This window comes from Chelonoidis abingdonii, chromosome 6 (assembly GCF_003597395.2).
Source record: "Chelonoidis abingdonii isolate Lonesome George chromosome 6, CheloAbing_2.0, whole genome shotgun sequence".
Lineage (NCBI taxonomy): Eukaryota > Metazoa > Chordata > Testudines > Testudinidae > Chelonoidis > Chelonoidis abingdonii.
Genome location: NC_133774.1, coordinates 20173049 through 20191051, shown reverse-complemented (window position 1 = coordinate 20191051; position 18003 = coordinate 20173049). Strand labels below are relative to the sequence as shown.

General features: G+C 41.6%; 1 protein-coding gene across 14 annotated transcripts in view; it reads left to right on the top strand.

The window, feature by feature from the left end:
• The window catches only part of TCF4 (transcription factor 4), a 357326-nt gene that overhangs the window by 200456 nt on the left and 138867 nt on the right, over positions 1–18003 (top strand). For all 14 annotated transcript variants that reach the window (XM_032779777.2, XM_032779781.2, XM_032779778.2 and 11 more), the window contains 2 exons: positions 10132–10261; positions 10708–10757. In XM_032779777.2, the coding sequence (XP_032635668.1) occupies positions 10132–10261; positions 10708–10757 (180 nt within the window). The remainder of the gene's footprint in view (positions 1–10131; positions 10262–10707; positions 10758–18003) is intronic.

Genomic DNA, 18003 nt, shown 5'->3' with positions numbered 1-18003 from the left:
TCCCCCTCGGCAAACTCCTACAGGCCCTGAGACCAGGACTGGCCGCACCCCGCAGAGTCCCGCTGCGGGCCCGAAGGGTGGTTCGACCTGACCCGGACAATCCGAAATTGGGCTCTGTTTCTCCTGCGGGAAGCATGGGCATCTCCAACGAGACTGCACGGAGATGGATTGCAGCTTTGGGCACGTCTGCACCGGAGAAAACCGTGCCCGACTGCCGCAGGCTGCCAAAGTCACCGTACCCATAGTTGTCGGGGACTGCCAGACGCAGGCCCTGGTTGACTCTGGCTGCGGGAAGACACTCATCCACCAAAGCCTTGGCTTCCCCGAAGACCACCGCCTGGGAACTATCTGGTTACAGTGTATTCATGGCGACGTTCGACCTTACGCCAGTGCCCAAGTCCCCCTTACCGTGGATGGAGTCACGCAAACCATCGTGGGCGGTCTGGCCCCACACCTCACCTACCCTGTGATCTTGGGGCACGACTAGCCAGAGTTTCCGGACGTTCTGGAGTCATATAGACGGGAAAGCTCTGAGGTCACCCCTGTCTTGGAAGGGGATTGCCCCGAGGACCCGACGGAGGAGGCTGAAGAGGTAAGGCCTAAGAGCCAGGACAGCGCGTCAGATGACCTCCTGCTGATGCTCACTGACAACCCCACAGTTGACACAGATTTCTGCCGGGACCAGAGGGAGGACCCCACCCTGGGCTGGGCGTATGAACAACTCGCAGCGGTCGATGGCTCCCTGATTGATCCAGCCCGGGCTAAGAACTGGCTCCATTTCGAGCTACGTCACGACCGTCTCTATCAGGTGGATCGAGACTCCCGCGCTGGGGAGATCCAGACACAACTGTTGGTGCCTCAGTGCCATCGATGAGTGGTAATGAGGCTTGCCCACGACGTCCCAGCGGCCGGGCACTTTGGCCAGGAAAAGACCCTTGCCCGAATTCTGTCCCGGTTTTTCTGGCCTGGGGTGCACCAGGAGGTGTGGAACTATTGTAGCTCCTGTCCAGAGTGCCAGCTGGCCGCTCCCTCACGGATGGCCCCAGCCCCCCTAATACCCATGCCCATTGTGGAGACGCCATTTGAGCGGGTGGCGATGGACTTGGTGGGACCCCTCCTGAGAAGCCGGGCCGGGTTTCTTTATATTCTGGTCATCGTGGACTATGCCACCCGCCTCCTCGAAGCTGTCCCACTCTGGAGCATCATGGCGCGGACCATTGCCGATGAACCAGTCAAGGTCTTTGCCCGCATGGGCCTGCCTCGGGAAATCCTTACCGACCAGGGTACCAATTTTACCTCCCAGTTGCTGCGGCAGGTCTGTGAACTCCTCGGAATTAAGCAGCTGCGCACCTCAGTGTACCACCCGCAAACCAACAGCCTGGTGGAGCGGTTCAGCCGCACTCTGAAAGACATGCTGCGCAAGTTCTCTCCTGAGGACCTGCGCCGATGGGACCAGTTGATCCCCCCCGTTACTCCAGGCCGTCCGTGAAGTACCCCAAGCCTTCACCAAATTCTCCCCCTTCGAGTTGTTGTATGGCCGGCGTCCGAGGGGGCTCCTGGACCTCATGAGGGAGACCTGGGAACAGACCCCATCACCCACTCAGGGCCTTCTACAATATGTCCTCCAGCTTCAGGATCATCTCACCCGAGCCGGGATGCTCACTCGAGAAAATTTGAAGGCGGCGCAGGAGGCTCAGGTCCAGACCTATAACCGGGAGGCCTGGGCTCGCGAGTTCCAACCCGGAGACCAGTTGCTGGTTCTCTTGCCCTCCAACGAATCCAAGCTACTGGCCCGCTGGCAGGGGCCCTATGAGGTGGTTTGGAAGGTCGGGCCAGTCACCTATGAGATTAACCAGCCCGACCGCTGGAAGAAGACACAGAGGTATCATATTAATCTCTTGAAACCCTGGCGAGAGTGAGAAGGCCTCCTGATCAACCCCTGTCCACCAGAGCCGGAGTTAGGGCTACTCTGCCCGAAGATCCCATGACACCCCAGCTCGGGGCGTCACTAACGGAGGAGCAACGGAAACAGACCGGGTCCCTCCTACAAGCGTTCTGTAGAACTTTCACTGCCCAGCCAGGCTGCACGACCCTCGAGCACCACACCATCCAGACTGAGCCGGGGGTGGTGATCCGAGAGTCAACCAGGCCCTTACCCTGTAGGATGTGGCAGATCATCGAGGAAGAAGTTCGGGCGATGCTAGAGCTGGGCGTTATCGAATGGTCGCAGAGTGAATGGCGCAGCCCCAAAGTCCTGGTTCCTAAACCGGACGGCACCCAGTGCTTCTTCATCGACTTCCGCCATGTCAAGTCTATCTCTAAGTTCAACGCGTACCCGATGCCACGGGTAGACGAGCTGCTGGATTGTTTAGGCAAGGCTCGCTTCCTTACGACCCTTCACCTAAGAAAGGCATACTGGCAAATCCCCCTCAACCCCGTGTCCCACGAAAAGACCTCATTTGCCACAGCCTCGGGCCTCTACCAGTTCACCCGGATGCCCTTCGGTCTCCATGGTGCCCCTGCAACATTCCAGCGGCTCATGGACCGCCTTCTTCATCCACATCAAGAGTATGCATCTGCGTACCTAGGCGATATTGTCATGTACAGCGATCGTTGGGAAAACCATCTGGAGTCTGTGGGGGTGGTCCTGCGGTCCCTATGGGCCGCAGGTTTGACCGCCAATCCAAAGAAATGCCATATCGGATGGCAGTAGACCACCTACCTGGGGTACACTATTGGGAAAGGACAAGTGAGACCACTCGTGGGAAAGGTCCAAGCCCTAGCTGCATGTCCACCCCCCACCACGAAACGGCAGGTGCGCCAGTTTCTCGGACTGGCGGGCTAGTATCGGAGGTTCATCCCCGACTTTGCGTCCATTGCAGCCCCTTTAACGGGACTCCTGACCAAGACAAGTCCCCGATTGGTAGAGTGGACCCCAGCGTGTTGCTGTGCCTTCCAGGTCCTCAAAGACTGCCTCTGCTGCAAAACCGTCTTGTACAGTCTGGACTTTTCCAGAGGGATCATCCTCCAAACGGATGCCTCAGAGGTGGGCCTAGGAGCGGTCCTGTCCCAGGAAGTGGATGGTGAGGAACATCCTGTCATATATCTTAGTCGGAAATTGTTTCTGCAAGAACGGCACTACGCCGTGATCGAGAAGGAGACCTTGGCAGTAAAGTGGGCCTGTGACGTCCTGCAGTATTACCTTATGGGGGCCCCCTTCATACTCGTCACCGACCATGCCGCGGTTCGCTGGTTAGCTCAGATGAAGAAGAATAATATGTGGCTCATCCAGTGGTATCTGGCGCTACAGCCATACGCTTTTACCGTCTGCCACAGGGCCAGTAAGAACCATCTTAACGCGGAATTCTTGTCCCGCCTGGGGGAGGCAGAGAGGGCTGACCCTGACAGACGGGAGTCAGTCTTGGGGGGTGTGTAGCGAGACGGTGGGATCCCCCACAGCCCCGCTGAGGGACAGCCCTTCCCGAACCCCGCTGTGGGCGGAGCCACTGGGTCCTGCGCCCGCCCCTCAGAGGTCACGGCTTAGACCCAGAAGTATAAAAGCAGACCTGCAGAGCTCAGTAGGAGCCCAGCCACTGCTGGGACCAGACATCTGCGGCTGCTGCCAGCTGGAGCTCACACCTGCCCAGACGAGCCTGCCCCGTGCTCGCTACCCTGACGACGACTGGCCGAGCCTGCCTCTGGCCCGCTACCCCGAGGAAGGGCCGAACCTACCTCTTGCTCACTACCCCAAGGACGACTGGCTGAGCCTGCCTCTGGCCCGGTACCCCGAGGAAGGGCCGAGCCTACCTCTTGCTCGCTACCCTGAGAACGACTGGCCGAGCCTGCCTCTTGCCTGCTACCGCGAGGAAGAGCCTAGCCTGCCTCTGGCCAACTACTCCGAGGAGCCGCTGAACCCACCCTCACACACTTACCCAGAGGAGCCAATGGTGGTTGAGATTACTGATGGCGCTACGAGGACTCAGGTACGCGACGAGGGGGAGAGTGGAAGTAGCCAGGGGGCAGTCGACCCCAGTCTGGCTGCAGCATTGCCAGAACCAATGTCAGTGTGTTGCGGCCAGGATCCCCACTGACAGCAGCGAGTTTCTGCCGCTGCTAGGGCCCCAGGCTGGGACGCAGTGGAGTGGGAGGGCCTGCGTCCCCCCTGCCATCCTTCCCAGGGTGGCAGACTCCCCCTTTCCCTGCCTGACGGCCTGAGCCTACTAACTCTGTGTTTGCTGCCCCACCCTGACCTAGGACTGGGGATAGGACTACTGCTGCTCAGCCCTGCCTGAGGACCTGAGCATAGTAACTCTGTGTTTGCTGCCCCGCGCTGACCTCGGGCTGGGGTTAAGACTATAGCTGCTTAGCCCTGCCTGAGGGCCTGAGCCTACTGACGCTGTGTCTGTTGCCCCGCCTTGACCGAGGGCTGGGCAGGAGACTATTGGCAGTGAGGCGGTGGGATCCCCCACAGCCCTGCTGAGGGACAAAGTGTGGCCGGGCCGCACTACAGGCACATAAGAGCCAAATCCCATTGTCTGAAAATGTGGGGTGGAAGGGTTCTGAAAAATGTAAATTTTTCATGTTAAGGAGAATCGCACATCCCTCTCTCCTTGCTTTTTTTTTCTGAAAAAAGGTCATAATTACACATAATCTACTGCTCCATGATGTATAAACACTCTACAACAGTTAGATTGTTCTTGCTCCATACATGTGTGCATAGTAGTGTATTTGGGGATGCATCCACAAGGAGTTGAGCCTTCCTCCTTCATGGATCAAATCACTTGGAAAGGAGTAGGGAGGAAGTGTGACTATGATCTTGTGCTCCTCGTCCTCACTGGCCTGCAAAGCGGGATTGGTGCAATACTGCAGGTAGCACTTCAAAACTTGCAAAGTGAGTCCATAGTGTACAGTAAGAATGTGACAAAGGGCAAAACATGGTGAAAAATACAGACTTTCATTTCCTCCTCCTAAAGGCTAGGCAGATCCATTAATCTTCCTAAAAGGTTTCACAAAAAAGAATGTGGAAAGAATCATGAAAAATAATGTTACTGTGTTCTTTCTACATGAAAAAGGTGGTTTCCTCTAATTCTTATGTTTATTATTAAATTATCTTGTTGTTGGTTTAAGTTGATACATGATATGCAAGAGTTATAATAAAGGTATAGTCGTGTGTGTGTGTGTATAATCTAATCATACACATATATATATATGATTGTGTGTGTGTGTGCACATACTAATAATAGTTCAGCATTTTATGTCCTCAGCACTTATTTATCTGTACAAAGTCAATTTGCCACAGAAAAGGTCTATGTTCCTCTTCCTGCCTTGCAGCATATGGACTGAAACCACAACACCATTCTATTTAAGGAGTGGCAAGTCAGAAGCTGTTTGGAAGAGGAGGTCACATATTATTGGATTAGGTTACCTGGAGATCTACAGGAATTGCTAGAGAAAGTCCTATGGACTCAGGGTTCCTTTGCAGCTAAACACTGTTCTGAACTCCTCCTCCCCACCCTTCCCAGTTACAATAATCCTTTTCACAAAGGCTGCCTGGCTGCAGTGATAGGTCCTTATGCACTGTGTGGAAATACCTGTCATGCTGCTCAGAATAGAATTGTAAAATGCACTTGATCTCTAAATTATGATTCTTCACCTGAAGAGCATAACGTGTTGAGTTCCTATCTCGGTCTCCACCACTGGCTTGGCCACAGGATCCTCGATGCCACATGGCAGCACTATCACATAAGTGGTATGGAGATTCTTACACAACTACATGACAAGAAAGAATACTATAGTGCTGTCACCTTTCCCCTCCCTGCAGTCCCTTCTGACATTTCTTTGAACCTTTAGACCCTTTTGCTTACTGTGCTGGGGAACATATGGCCCCCACTCCCTATACATCACATAGGTTTGTGATCGTAGAATAGAATTGCAGCTGTGCAAGCACTAGAATACTCCAACATGGATTCAACTCTCAAGCATTTGGCAATAGTTCAGAAAAGGAGCTTAATCTGGTTCCATCTAAAATTGTTTTTCTTTGTTCTAAAACATCCCCCATGATCTCGTCGTGTTTGATATCTGATCACAATGTAATGGGGAGTGACGAAAAACAGAATACATGGAAGTCCAGCAAAGTGCCTTTCTGCAGATATTTTTCCCTAACCTGTGATGGGGTGATGGTGGAGGAACACCCCCACTCGATTCCAACCCCCAGATTACAACATTCAAGGTCATTTTCCTTTCGTCTGAATTAATTATATATTTATAAAAGGCTGCACTCATCCTATTCTAATCTTACTCGTATCTGTAATTAAGAGTAAATATAATAGTTTCAGAAATCTACTTCCCACCCATTAGGTTTTTAAAAAATGATTAAAGTGAAACAATTATTCGGTTGCAAAAAATCATTTTGGTTTGAAAAGCAAAGTTTCAGCTGTATGATGGAAGCAGTCCAATTTTTTTTAAACTACCACTTAGGTATTAATCAGTTTTGATCAATACAATTTTTTCTTTTTAAAAAACTCAATTTGTGATTTCATTTTCTGGATGAAGTGAAGGTTTCCTGGCTAAAATTAAAAGAAGACAGGGCAGAGAGTGTGTTAGAAACACAGACCGAGTTCCAGGTGACAAACAAACAAAAAATCCAAATTGACAAAGAACTGCTGGATGTCTGAATCTGGTAATGGATCTTGCTGTGTTGAGATTGCTTTTCTTCTGTAATTTTTTTTTTAACTCAAATTTTGAAATCTGACTGGAAAATTCAGTGTTACATTCTTTGTTTTTGATAATTCAGTGTACACTACAAACTATATAGTTCTGAAGGGCGGCAGGGGTGCAGGGGAGGGATTTGCACAGAGTATGCTAAATTGCAGGAATATGTCTGTAAGATTTATACAGTTTAGCTCAAAGATATGCAGCATCTTGTTTCCTGTGTTTCCTGGGTAGTATGCTGGTGGGACACAAAGATAACATCAGAACATTAGCTTGCTCTAAATGGAAAACATGCAACCATTTTAACCCTGTCTAAAGTCAGGAGAGGAGTTTGACAGATGTAACACTTAACTTGCAAGTCCATCATTTCTTAATGGCAAATATGAATTTTGAATGTCTAATAATTCGTACAATTGTGGGCAAATATGGACAAAGAACCTTAAATGGTATGTAATCTGTGGCTTCATGGTTTGTAAATGTTTTCTCATTCTCTTTGTTGCAGGCTATTAATAATGTGACATGTAGGCTGAACAATAATAAATACCCCTTGTTCTATTTACCTGCATCTCAGAATAAATACATACATATTTATATCTTATTTTTCCACAGCTGAGTGTTTAGGGAGGCCTCCTTAACTGCACAAAAATGCATATTTTTATTGCCTTGAAAAATGACTTTGTTCTCCCAGTGAAAAACAAAGGTTTTTAAAAAAGAAGAAATTAGTCTATGTGATGGTGATGAAAGTTTATTAAGAGACAGCAATGCTTTTTCAGGAAAGACTGATCTTTATTATAGATAAGAAACTGCTTATAACATCCTACCTTACATGAAAATTATTGATGGTAAAATATGTAGTAGTAATTGTGACCATGCTGTACATGCAAAGGTAATGCACATTCATATACCAACAATATACACATCGACTCCTTAAATAATCAAACCCTACAAGCAACCAAGGCGGTATCATAATGTTGGAAGTCCTTTCTTGCAGTCTTTCTTAAACTTTTGCATATTTCTGTTCACACGTGTCCAGAGTACCAGAATGCTGCTTTATATATAATCCATATATTATTATCTACCTTTGTAGATTTATGTCATCAAGCATTTGGTACCAAGAAATTAGTAATCATTATAAAAAGATGACTAAAGAAAAAAAATCATGGATTGCTTTTAAGATTCTTATCAGTCCTTATTTCCAATATAGTTCTCTTTTAAGTTTTCTGTCTATAGAGATCTCACAACCTTTCCAGGTCTTTTAATGAAGAAAACAAAAAAAATATAATGTGTGCATATTATTTTAGATTAACCAAGATTCATTTTATTTGTACAAAAATTCAAACTCCATTTTTATGTATACTCTTTTAAAAAAAATTCAGTTACATCAAATAGGATGTATGTAGAAAGCTCTAAGGCTGGTTGTGAGTTAAATCTTTCAGACAACTAACACATGGATAATCCATGTCTTTCTTTATATGAACAATGTCTATATGATAAAAAATACATTGTTGAGTAGGATTTTTGTGGCTAGCAGTCTTTCATTCCAGAATGAATTATTCAGTAAAAGACATTCAATAAAATTATGTTTGTTTCAATAGTATACTCAGAATGAGTTGATAACTTTTTCAGTCAGTTTCGTATGTGTTTCTTTGCCATTATTCGACTCACTTGCAAACGTTTTTGTCAGTGCAGTTGTGTGTCAAGAGCATAGTCACCACAGGTGTATATTAAATAATTGCTAAATGTAAAGATTTTAGCCACAAGAAAGTTGAGACTGACATTCTCACATTTTTAAAGCCTGTGTAAATTACATCCTTTTGGAATTTCTATAAAGCCAAATGCTAGACAGCACATTATGTAAAAAGCCCTAAAATAGAATCAATCAAGGATTACTTGTTGATAACCCATTAGTTATTTACACATTGCTCATCTGGAATAAAAGTAAGATAGTTTTATAGAATCAAAAGTTATCTTTGGATGTTTCTAGAAGTATAGTTAGCGAATAAGGATGTTTTAATTTCTGATTTTCCAGTTCATGGGTCATATTTGACCAACTGCTTTCATTGGAAGACATGCCACTTTGTTGAGCTATTTAGGAATCAAAAAGACTGTCTTAATTTAAAACAAGGAGCCTTTGTTTTAGTTGGTGACTGCCTTGTGAAATTTTTCAGTTCTCAGCGGGTTAACCAGGGAACAGGGGCAGAGTCATAATTGGCCTATTTAGAGTATTTTGCATGTGAATAGTGTGTTAGTGAAGCATTACTAAGTCTGTTGTGAGTGACATGGTGATTAGAATTTAGATTAGGGAAAACACATTCTGTACTTTATCAAGTACAGTAATTAGTTCAGTCAGTAAAAGTTGATTACAAGTAACGATAAAGTTAGATTTTTGGTACTTAATTTTAAAATGTCTTTATTAAATGGTAAATTTGTTCTTAATATAAATGGTGGTATCTACACCTGTTTTATTGCATATCAGAATAATTAAAAGAACAATGTGTTCAATGCAGAGTATAATCAGGGGATTTATATATTATGGGTAAGTTTCAACGTAGTTTATAGCAAATAGAATCTTACTCTTAGAAAACTGTTCTTCTTTCATACTGTCTTACAGACTAAAATTTCTCTTTTATTGTGGTCAGATACTGTTTCCTGCTATTTCATAGAAACTAGACTCCTTTCTTGACTGAGTAAATCTTGCATTTGTGGATATAACTAACATAATCTTGTTAGTTATAATACAAACGTAAACTAGATATACTTAAAAGTCCTTCACTGCTGCTGCTCTCCAATAGCCTTAGATACTTTGGGATTATTTTTTTCCAATAACTTGCTAAATTAGCCAATTTTTTTTAGCAATGTGTAATTTTATTTTTACATCTTAGTTAAATATTGTGTACTTGGCGTGTATATTTTGTATAGTATCTGCTTTGTATATTTCATGCACACACATGAAAGTCTTTGCTGTATGCAGATAGTCAATGTAGCTATTTTAATACACACTGAACCATAATATTAGCAACAGGATAAAGTGTTTTTTGTTAACAAAAATATGTTTACAGACGCATTTTGTCTGCTGTGAAGAAAATGAATTGTATTCAAATATATTTCCTCAATGTAGCTTCAAAAGTTTGTGCTAAACAATGATCGTATTTGCATAAAAAGGCATGTCTACTTCAAATGTAAGTAATTCTAGGTTTTCTTTTTTTAAAAAAAGAATTTACTCTATAAAGCATCCTTAGCAAAGGGAAAGACCTTTAACTGGAAATGTTTAGTACTGTGTACTTTAAAATCTTGGAGGCTCTTAAATAATATTTCAGTTTGCTTCATGCAGGTTTCTTTACATTGTTATTTTAAGCAATAAGAAATGGCTAGTGGCCGGGAAAGTTAGATTTCACAATATCTATTTTTAAAATCTTTTAGCAAAGTCTCCTTGGAGGTGACATGGATATTGGCAACCCAGGAGCTCTCTCACCCACCAAACCTGGCTCTCAGTACTATCAGTATTCTAGCAATAACCCCCGAAGGAGGCCTCTTCACAGTACTTCTATGGGTGAGTTACTTCGTCTTGCTTTTTTTCCCCATTAAAAAATAACAATTGACGTTTCATTTTATTTAACGACATTTTATAGTAAAAGCAATAATCTAACTGAAAACGACAGAGCATGCTTGTACTTCTAGCTGGCAATACAAACGGGTTTTTTTTTAATGTTAGCTGATTCTTTGCTTTGCCTTGGTTGCACACACAAGGGTCCTTTTAAAAACAAAACCATCTAAGGAGGGAACAAATTATCTAAGACTCCAAATCTACACATTCACTCTTTCCCGGCAACTTTCCATCAAACTTCCTGATCTCAGTAAGTAGCAATGGTATCCATTTTATTTTACCAAAATGCTAAAAGTCTAGACTAAAGCTGTAAGAAGCATAATCAGGTAGCTTGTTGTTCGGCAAATTTCAAAGAAAACATGTCTTACAATGGCATTTTATCTTTTTTTCAGAAGTACAAACAAAGAAAGTTCGAAAAGTTCCTCCAGGTTTACCATCATCAGTAAGTACTGCTTGTCTGCCAAGCTCGTTCGTGTTTTCTTTTGCTTTGTTTGATCAAAAGTGGTTGTAAGTGAATCCAGTTCCAAGCTCATAGAGCATTTATCAATAAAGACTGTGGACAAGGTAAGGATAGTCTAAAAATCTTGTCACTTGACCAAACTTTGAAGTGATTAATTACACGATGAGGACAAATGTGTCTTGGTCATGTTGATCTTCAGCAGGGGAAACTCCAAAGAGAGTGCTGGAAAGATGCCTGAAGTTTGGGTAGTTACCTATACGTGGATCTGCATAGAATGAGCATTAGTTTCATTTGTTGGTTAACTTCTTTGTCAGTATTATGATGATTTATGGATTTGCATTTTAAAAGAGATTTATGGAAAGGATTTATGAGAAATTTACATGGATCTCAACCCAGAATACAGGGAGAACATCTTTATTTTCTACTGATGTACCTGAATTAGAGTTATAAAAGTAACTGCATCAGTAGCTGCCTACATGTGTGATACCAGGTGTCAACCAGTGGAATCCAGCTGTTGTCAAAGGCGTTATGGGTTATTTAATAAATAAAGATATAGTCAATAATTACTCTGATTCCCACTCTCTCCTCGCACCAAATATGATATATACTTGTAATGAATATCCTTGATTAATTTTTTTTTTGTGGGAATATGGATACTATCTCAGATAAACAGATACATTTTTTTTAAATGCTTACCTTGAAATCAATATCACAGGCAATTAAAAGCTGAAAAGTCTCTTCAGCTGTATATAATCATTTCTTATGTGATCCAAATAACTTTTCATTTGATTTTTCTCATCTGCCAACATTTGATAGATTCTTCTTCTTTTTCTTCTTTTATTTTTACTGAAAAAAGCTTAACAAATATATATTACAGCTTTTAAAAGTATTTATCTCAGTGTAATGTACTGTACATTTATAATAGCCTTAATAGAGACGATAAAGTATTACAATAAGTATAGCTTCTAAGTTTTAGTATGGCTAAGAATTGTATTTTTCTCTGCACCTTCCCATTAGTTTTATTTGTGCTGCACTGTTATATATGTGGATACAGCCTTACATCTATGCTAAAAAATATATTGGGTAGATTTTCAAATCAATAGCTGTAAACAAAAAAATCTTATTCTGAAAAATGGACAACTTTATTCACATCATAACCATATTTCCATTATATATAAATGTGAGTATTAGGAAGTGTTAAGTGATAATCAATCTAGCCAAATATCTGAACAAATTAACATATCAATCTGAGATGGATTTTTTGTTTTTATTGTAAACCCAATTAAAATTGAAGTTTACAAACTAACATGTTTTAAAGAGGCTCATTTACTCCTGTGAATGTGAGAAACTGTAGTCTCATTACTACTCATAGAAATAATAAAATTGAAATCTGAAAGGGAAAGACTATGAATATCACCATTTAAATATGAGAGGCAAGGTGGCTGAGGTAATAATATCTTTCTTTGGACCCACTTCTGTTGGCGAGAGAGAGAAGCTTAGAAGAGCTCTGTGTAAATCTGAAAGCTTGTCTCTCTCGCCAACAGAAGTGGGTCCAATAAAAGATATTGCCTCACCCACCTTGTCTCTCCAATATCCTGGGACCAGCATTGCTACAATTGGAACAATTAATTTAAATGTTCCAATTATTGTACGGTTTGTGATATTGGACATATATGAATATGTATCATTTTATTGTTGAAATATGGAAATTGTGAAAACAAAAGTTGCTAGTAATAGACATGTTTTACTAAAATGTCACTATACCTATTTTTAAAGTTTACTTAGCTATGTATTTTTACTGGCCTTTTACAGAAATAATTAATATTCCCCCCAAAGGTTTTTATGAGTGGTTTTATGCTTGAAGTTAGCCATGGATTTAATTTAGATGAAACTTTAGCTTTTAATAGCTTATATGACAACCTCAAATGATATATTCCTCACAGCTGTTTACATTTTGAAGCAAGCCAGTACATAATATGGATAATATTAAATACATTAGAATGTATCTTTGAATGTTCTGGAATGGCAGAATAGCTTTGTACTGTAAAAGCGACATACTTTTGCCGTAAGGCACAAATTCTTAAAGATGCAGTGCTGTATTTTTTATCTTAGCTTTAAAATTAACGATTAACCTTTTCCAGGATTCAGAATTTTGCATATTTCTTTCTGATACACAATCTATTTGTGTGCTATAATGTCTGTTTTCTACTTGCTTAATCATTGTCATACAAAAATTTTCCATAATTTCTTATGAATTAAAAATATTTCCCTGTAGACAGCTAACCACCTCAGGACAATTACAGATACTGTTGTATTCTTGTCATAAGGAGAGAGTTTTATTATGATGTTGCCTGCAGTCTCATCTCACTGTGGAGATAAGGTTGATAGGTGTTTCTGTTAGAAACCTCTACAGTCAAAGTCTTAAAACTCTGCAGTGAAAGTTTGCTTTGGTCAGATTCTGAACTTACAAGACCCAGAAGCATTTGACTTTTTTGCACAATCATATCAAACCTCTTCCTCCTTCAAACATTTTTTAAAAAATTCTATTTTACATTATTGAAATACTTAACCTTTTAAACACTCATAGAACCTGGGTTTTTTTTTAATAATATTTATAGGCCAAATAATTCTTAAGGTGAACTATACCCCTTAAGTTTGTGAAATTTGAAATTGTGTTTTACTAGGTATACAGTAAACAAAACCAAACCCGCAAACTTCCCCTCCCCCACTCATTTCCCCTCCCAAATACTTTAATTGTACAAAGTGTTACCTAATCAGAATATGTGATAAATTAAATGTAAATATTCAGTGACAAGAATATAACAAGATTCTTAGAGATGCATAACATAAGTGTTTGTATAAATATGACTTTGGTTTTGTGCTATACATTGATATATATCATGAGAAATCATTTGCAAATTTTATAGATTTAATCCAAGCCATTGTCATCCCTAAAAGAATAATGCATCTTTTCAAAGCATCGGAGTATATGTATGTGATACACCTTGCAACATTAGCCTAGATGGGATTGTTACGTTGGATAAACAATATGCATTTATAAATTGAGTAAATAGATTACAGTGCATTTAGCTGATAGGATGAAAATATTATTGTCTTTCTATTAAAATACTTGTATTAAATTGGTCTCACTATTAGTTATACGATGGGTTACAAAGGTTTTTGGGGAGCAGTTTCAGCTGGTTGAATATATAAATGCTCTTATACAAAATTTCTGCGATCGGTTGTATCAAATATGTTGTCTCTTGCTTTTACTGAAAATGATGGTTGATTTTGAAAGCAAAGGCAATTAAACTGTAAAAATAATCAGAGTTCAAATAATATTAGGGTCTGAGTTAAACACAAAGTCAGGAAGTTCAGAGTTAAGGCTGAAATGTCATCTTTAAAAATTCACTCTATTGTGACAAGGTGCATTCCAAACAGTGCATGATCTGCCTTGTCTTTATTCAGAAACACTGCAGTGGCTGTGGGGGAAAGAAAACATATAAGTCTGGCCTCCACAGCAAGCCCCAGTCTGGCCGAATGAATGAATGAATGAATGAATGAATGACACTTTTCATCTTATGATCTCAAAGCTCTTTATCAGCACTGTGTAGCTGAGCCCTTATTTCCATTGGGGGCTGTACATATGTTTCATTGCAAGAAGAGGACAAACTTGTAACTTGGGGTGGAATAACATTTTTGAACCCCAATAAATTGGATTTAAATAAGTATATAAGTCCCAGAATGTTGTTTCATACCAAGACACTCTATACTTACCTAATATTATGTTACCTAATCAATTTTCCTAGGTTAATCGGTATGCTATTTCACATAGCATGTACAAAATATCTTTCCGTAACACATTCGTGTTGCCCTTTGTAAAGAATATCTCAGCTTCTCCTGTTTTCATGGTTTCAAGAACTCATGCCAATTTCAAGTTTCAAGTCTGGATTTGTTTTCCATATTGTCAATTTGACCTAGCTTTCAGAGCATCGTATTGGTAGTTTGGTGATCTAGATTCGGTTCCTCACTCTGCTTGGCTTGTGGTGTTAATTTGACCATGTCACAACCTCTTTGTGCCTCAGTTCCCCATATGTAAATAGGGTGACAGTACTTCCTTTGACTATCTAGATTATAATCTCTTGGGGCAAGGAGTGTCTCTTACTATGTGCTTGTCCAATGCCTAGCATAAAGGGACCCAGATCTCTGTGTGTGTAGGTCATATCATAATAAACATAATTATAGTATCTACCTTTGTAAAGTGCTTTGGAAATCTTTGATGAAATCTGCTATAGAAGTTTATTAGCCAGCACATTCCAGTCCAAAATATTCCTGATTCTTCTGTATTTTTATCTCCTTATCTTCAGTTTCCTTCCTCTGTAACCTAAAGCTTTTATCCATTTTGGTCACTGGCAGTTTAATCACATCTGACCTTTTACTAATTTATGTACCTAGTGCTCATGAGGTATATGTGATATTGCTCCTCTTATCTTGACCACTGGAAAATTGAGAGCAAAACACGATGGGCCATACTGTTCCCTCCGTCTCCATGAGTGAAGAGGATGAAATCTGGCATATATGGAACGGACACAAACGTGAGGAACGGTTTCTTTTCTCACTCGATGCCTCCTACCCTGAGGGTCCAGGAGGGGAAGATATAAGGCTGGCTTTCACCACCTAGAGTCCCCTAATCCTCAAATTGCCAGCTCATCCAACTTTGATCTTCTTTTGCACACACCAAGAGCCAAAACTTTGCCCATGGAGTCTGGGAGTGAAAAGATCAATTGTTAATTCACCTCCTTGAGATGCAGTTTTGCAACAAGAGCTGTTTGTCTGAAATGAGTATTTTATTATGATTATTAATTTATTTTATAATACATACAGTGTAGAGCACTTCCATTGTCTTCTGTGTTATTGAAAGGAAGATACATTCTCAGCCTCAGTGAATTTGTGGTCTAAACTGGACGCAGATGAAATAGTTATGGCACATAATACACTAGATGAAAGCTCAGTCTCTTAGTCCTGTGGGCTTGTTGGAGAAAATCATTCTTGAAAGCCTTTGTGAAACAAAAGTGCTTTAAAAGGGAATGTGAATGGAGCATGGTCATATGGAAAAAGGGAAACAATGGCATTCTAAGCTTAGGATGTGAAATGAAAGAAGATGTGAAAATGAGACTAGAAGGAAAGAGAGAGCAGTTAGAAGGGATATTTGAGAGGAGCCTACTGGATAAGTAGAATGCAGAAATAAAGAACAAAGGTATATGCAGTGTGGCTAATTGAGTAAGGCCTTAAGGCTCAGGTTAGAGTTTAAGGTTTAAGCAGATTTGAGGTTTTATAAGTTTAAGTGACATCCACCACAATGACTTTGTACCCGAGAACTGAAAGTCTATGCAGGTCTTAATTGCCCAAACCTACTAGCTATTGCAACAGCTGCCAGGAACAGACTAAAAAAGTTGAGGATAACTTCAAAAGGACAGAGAAGTCATCCCTTGGTAGTGGGTTTAGGATGCAAGTAACCTATGCACTTGGCATAATGTTTAACTTGGTTTGACTGTGAAGAGAGAGGGTGAGATATTTTAAATAAACCTATTGGGATGGATAGTCAGGAATGCAACCTACCTTAATTTCAGTCCTGCAGAAATGTGAGGGGTTATTGGGACTGAAGAGGGAGAAACTCAGAAAAAAAGAAATCATGACATTCCCTCCAGTCACTCACATGCTCTTGTGATGCTCTTTGTTCCTGAGGATGAACCCAGGTCAACATTTCAAACAATGTCTGCTTGTAAGTTTTCCAAGTCTTAAGTTATCTTTCTCTGTAATAAAGCTTTCCAGTAGCATGAACAAGCCTACTTGATATCTTTAGTATCTGATTTTCTCTGTTCTGTGTGGTGTGATTTTAGTGTTCAAATCATATTATTAAATGGAGTAATTATTGTGTAATTCAGTAGTTCTCAACTGTCTCCATTCTGGGATCCCCTTTTCACCACCAGAACTGTGACGTTTGGGGGATCACCCAGGCCAGTGAGGGCTTCTATCACCACTTGCCCTATAACCGAGGTGAGCCTAAATACTGTGCTGCTATGGCTCAGATCCCTGACACTAGTACTCAGCCCACAATCACAACATCTTAACCTGGCTTCTGCCAGCCTAGTTATGCCTTTAAAGGCGACATCAACAGCCCTTCCAGTCCCGCATCTCCTGTTTGGAGCATGGGCTTTAGGATCTTGTAGGGTGAGAGATCTGAGCCCAGATATCTACACAAAAATGAAAGAGCCCCACAGCTCGAGCCCTGTGAACTGAAGTCGGCTGGCATGGGCCAGCCGCGGGTTTTTCTTTGCTTGTAGACACAGCCTATATTAGATATGATCCGCTTTCTAATACAAGTTACCTGTTGCCTTTGCACATTTCCTCAACATATCCCCTAAGTGAACAGGGGATCCAGTGTTTCATAGGCAACCTCCTACCTAGAGGTTGGCCCTCAGTTTCTGGTTGCCTTTCACTTCAAACCCCTTCCATTTTAAAATGGTTCGCAGTTTGTGTTTTCTTCATTATAGATATTCAAAGTGGGGAAATCTCTAATTGTCTCAATGTCTTCTCGTTAACTCTAATGGCCCATCAGTTGTCTCTTCCTGGGTTGTACCAAGCTAGGTGCTTGGAGTTAGTCTCATCTATCTAGTTGAGGAGGCAGCCCCTTACTGACCACCACCCTGCTGTAAGGTGAAGGTGAAACTGCGCCACTGATTATGAGCACTGATTATGTATCAGTTTTCTCTCTATATCCAAATACATAAAGTCATAACCACAGTCTATATTAATCTCATAATGGCCATCAAGTTCAGAACATTACAAGTGTTCATAAAAGACCTTACTCAATATACTTTTATAATACAATAATGCAGTATGCAATTGGTTGCTTTGACTACTCATTTTTGGGGTTTAAACCTGCTGAGTTCTCCCCTTGGAGTGTCTGGACCTTGACTGTCACAAGGACCATCACAGGATTCTTTGGCCATCTGGCTGGCGCCTCCTTCTCACTTAGCAGCGTAGGAAGAGCAGAGAGGTTGCAACCAGTTGATACCTAGTTTTGACCTCCCAAGGAAGAGATGCAATCCCCCAGGTTGAGAAATCTATGTTCTGTGCTGTCCCTGGAGAGAAGAGTTCAGAGTAAGCCAATGCTGATCGTTGGAGCATTCAGCAAAGCAGAACCACTTTCAGCAAGGAAAATACT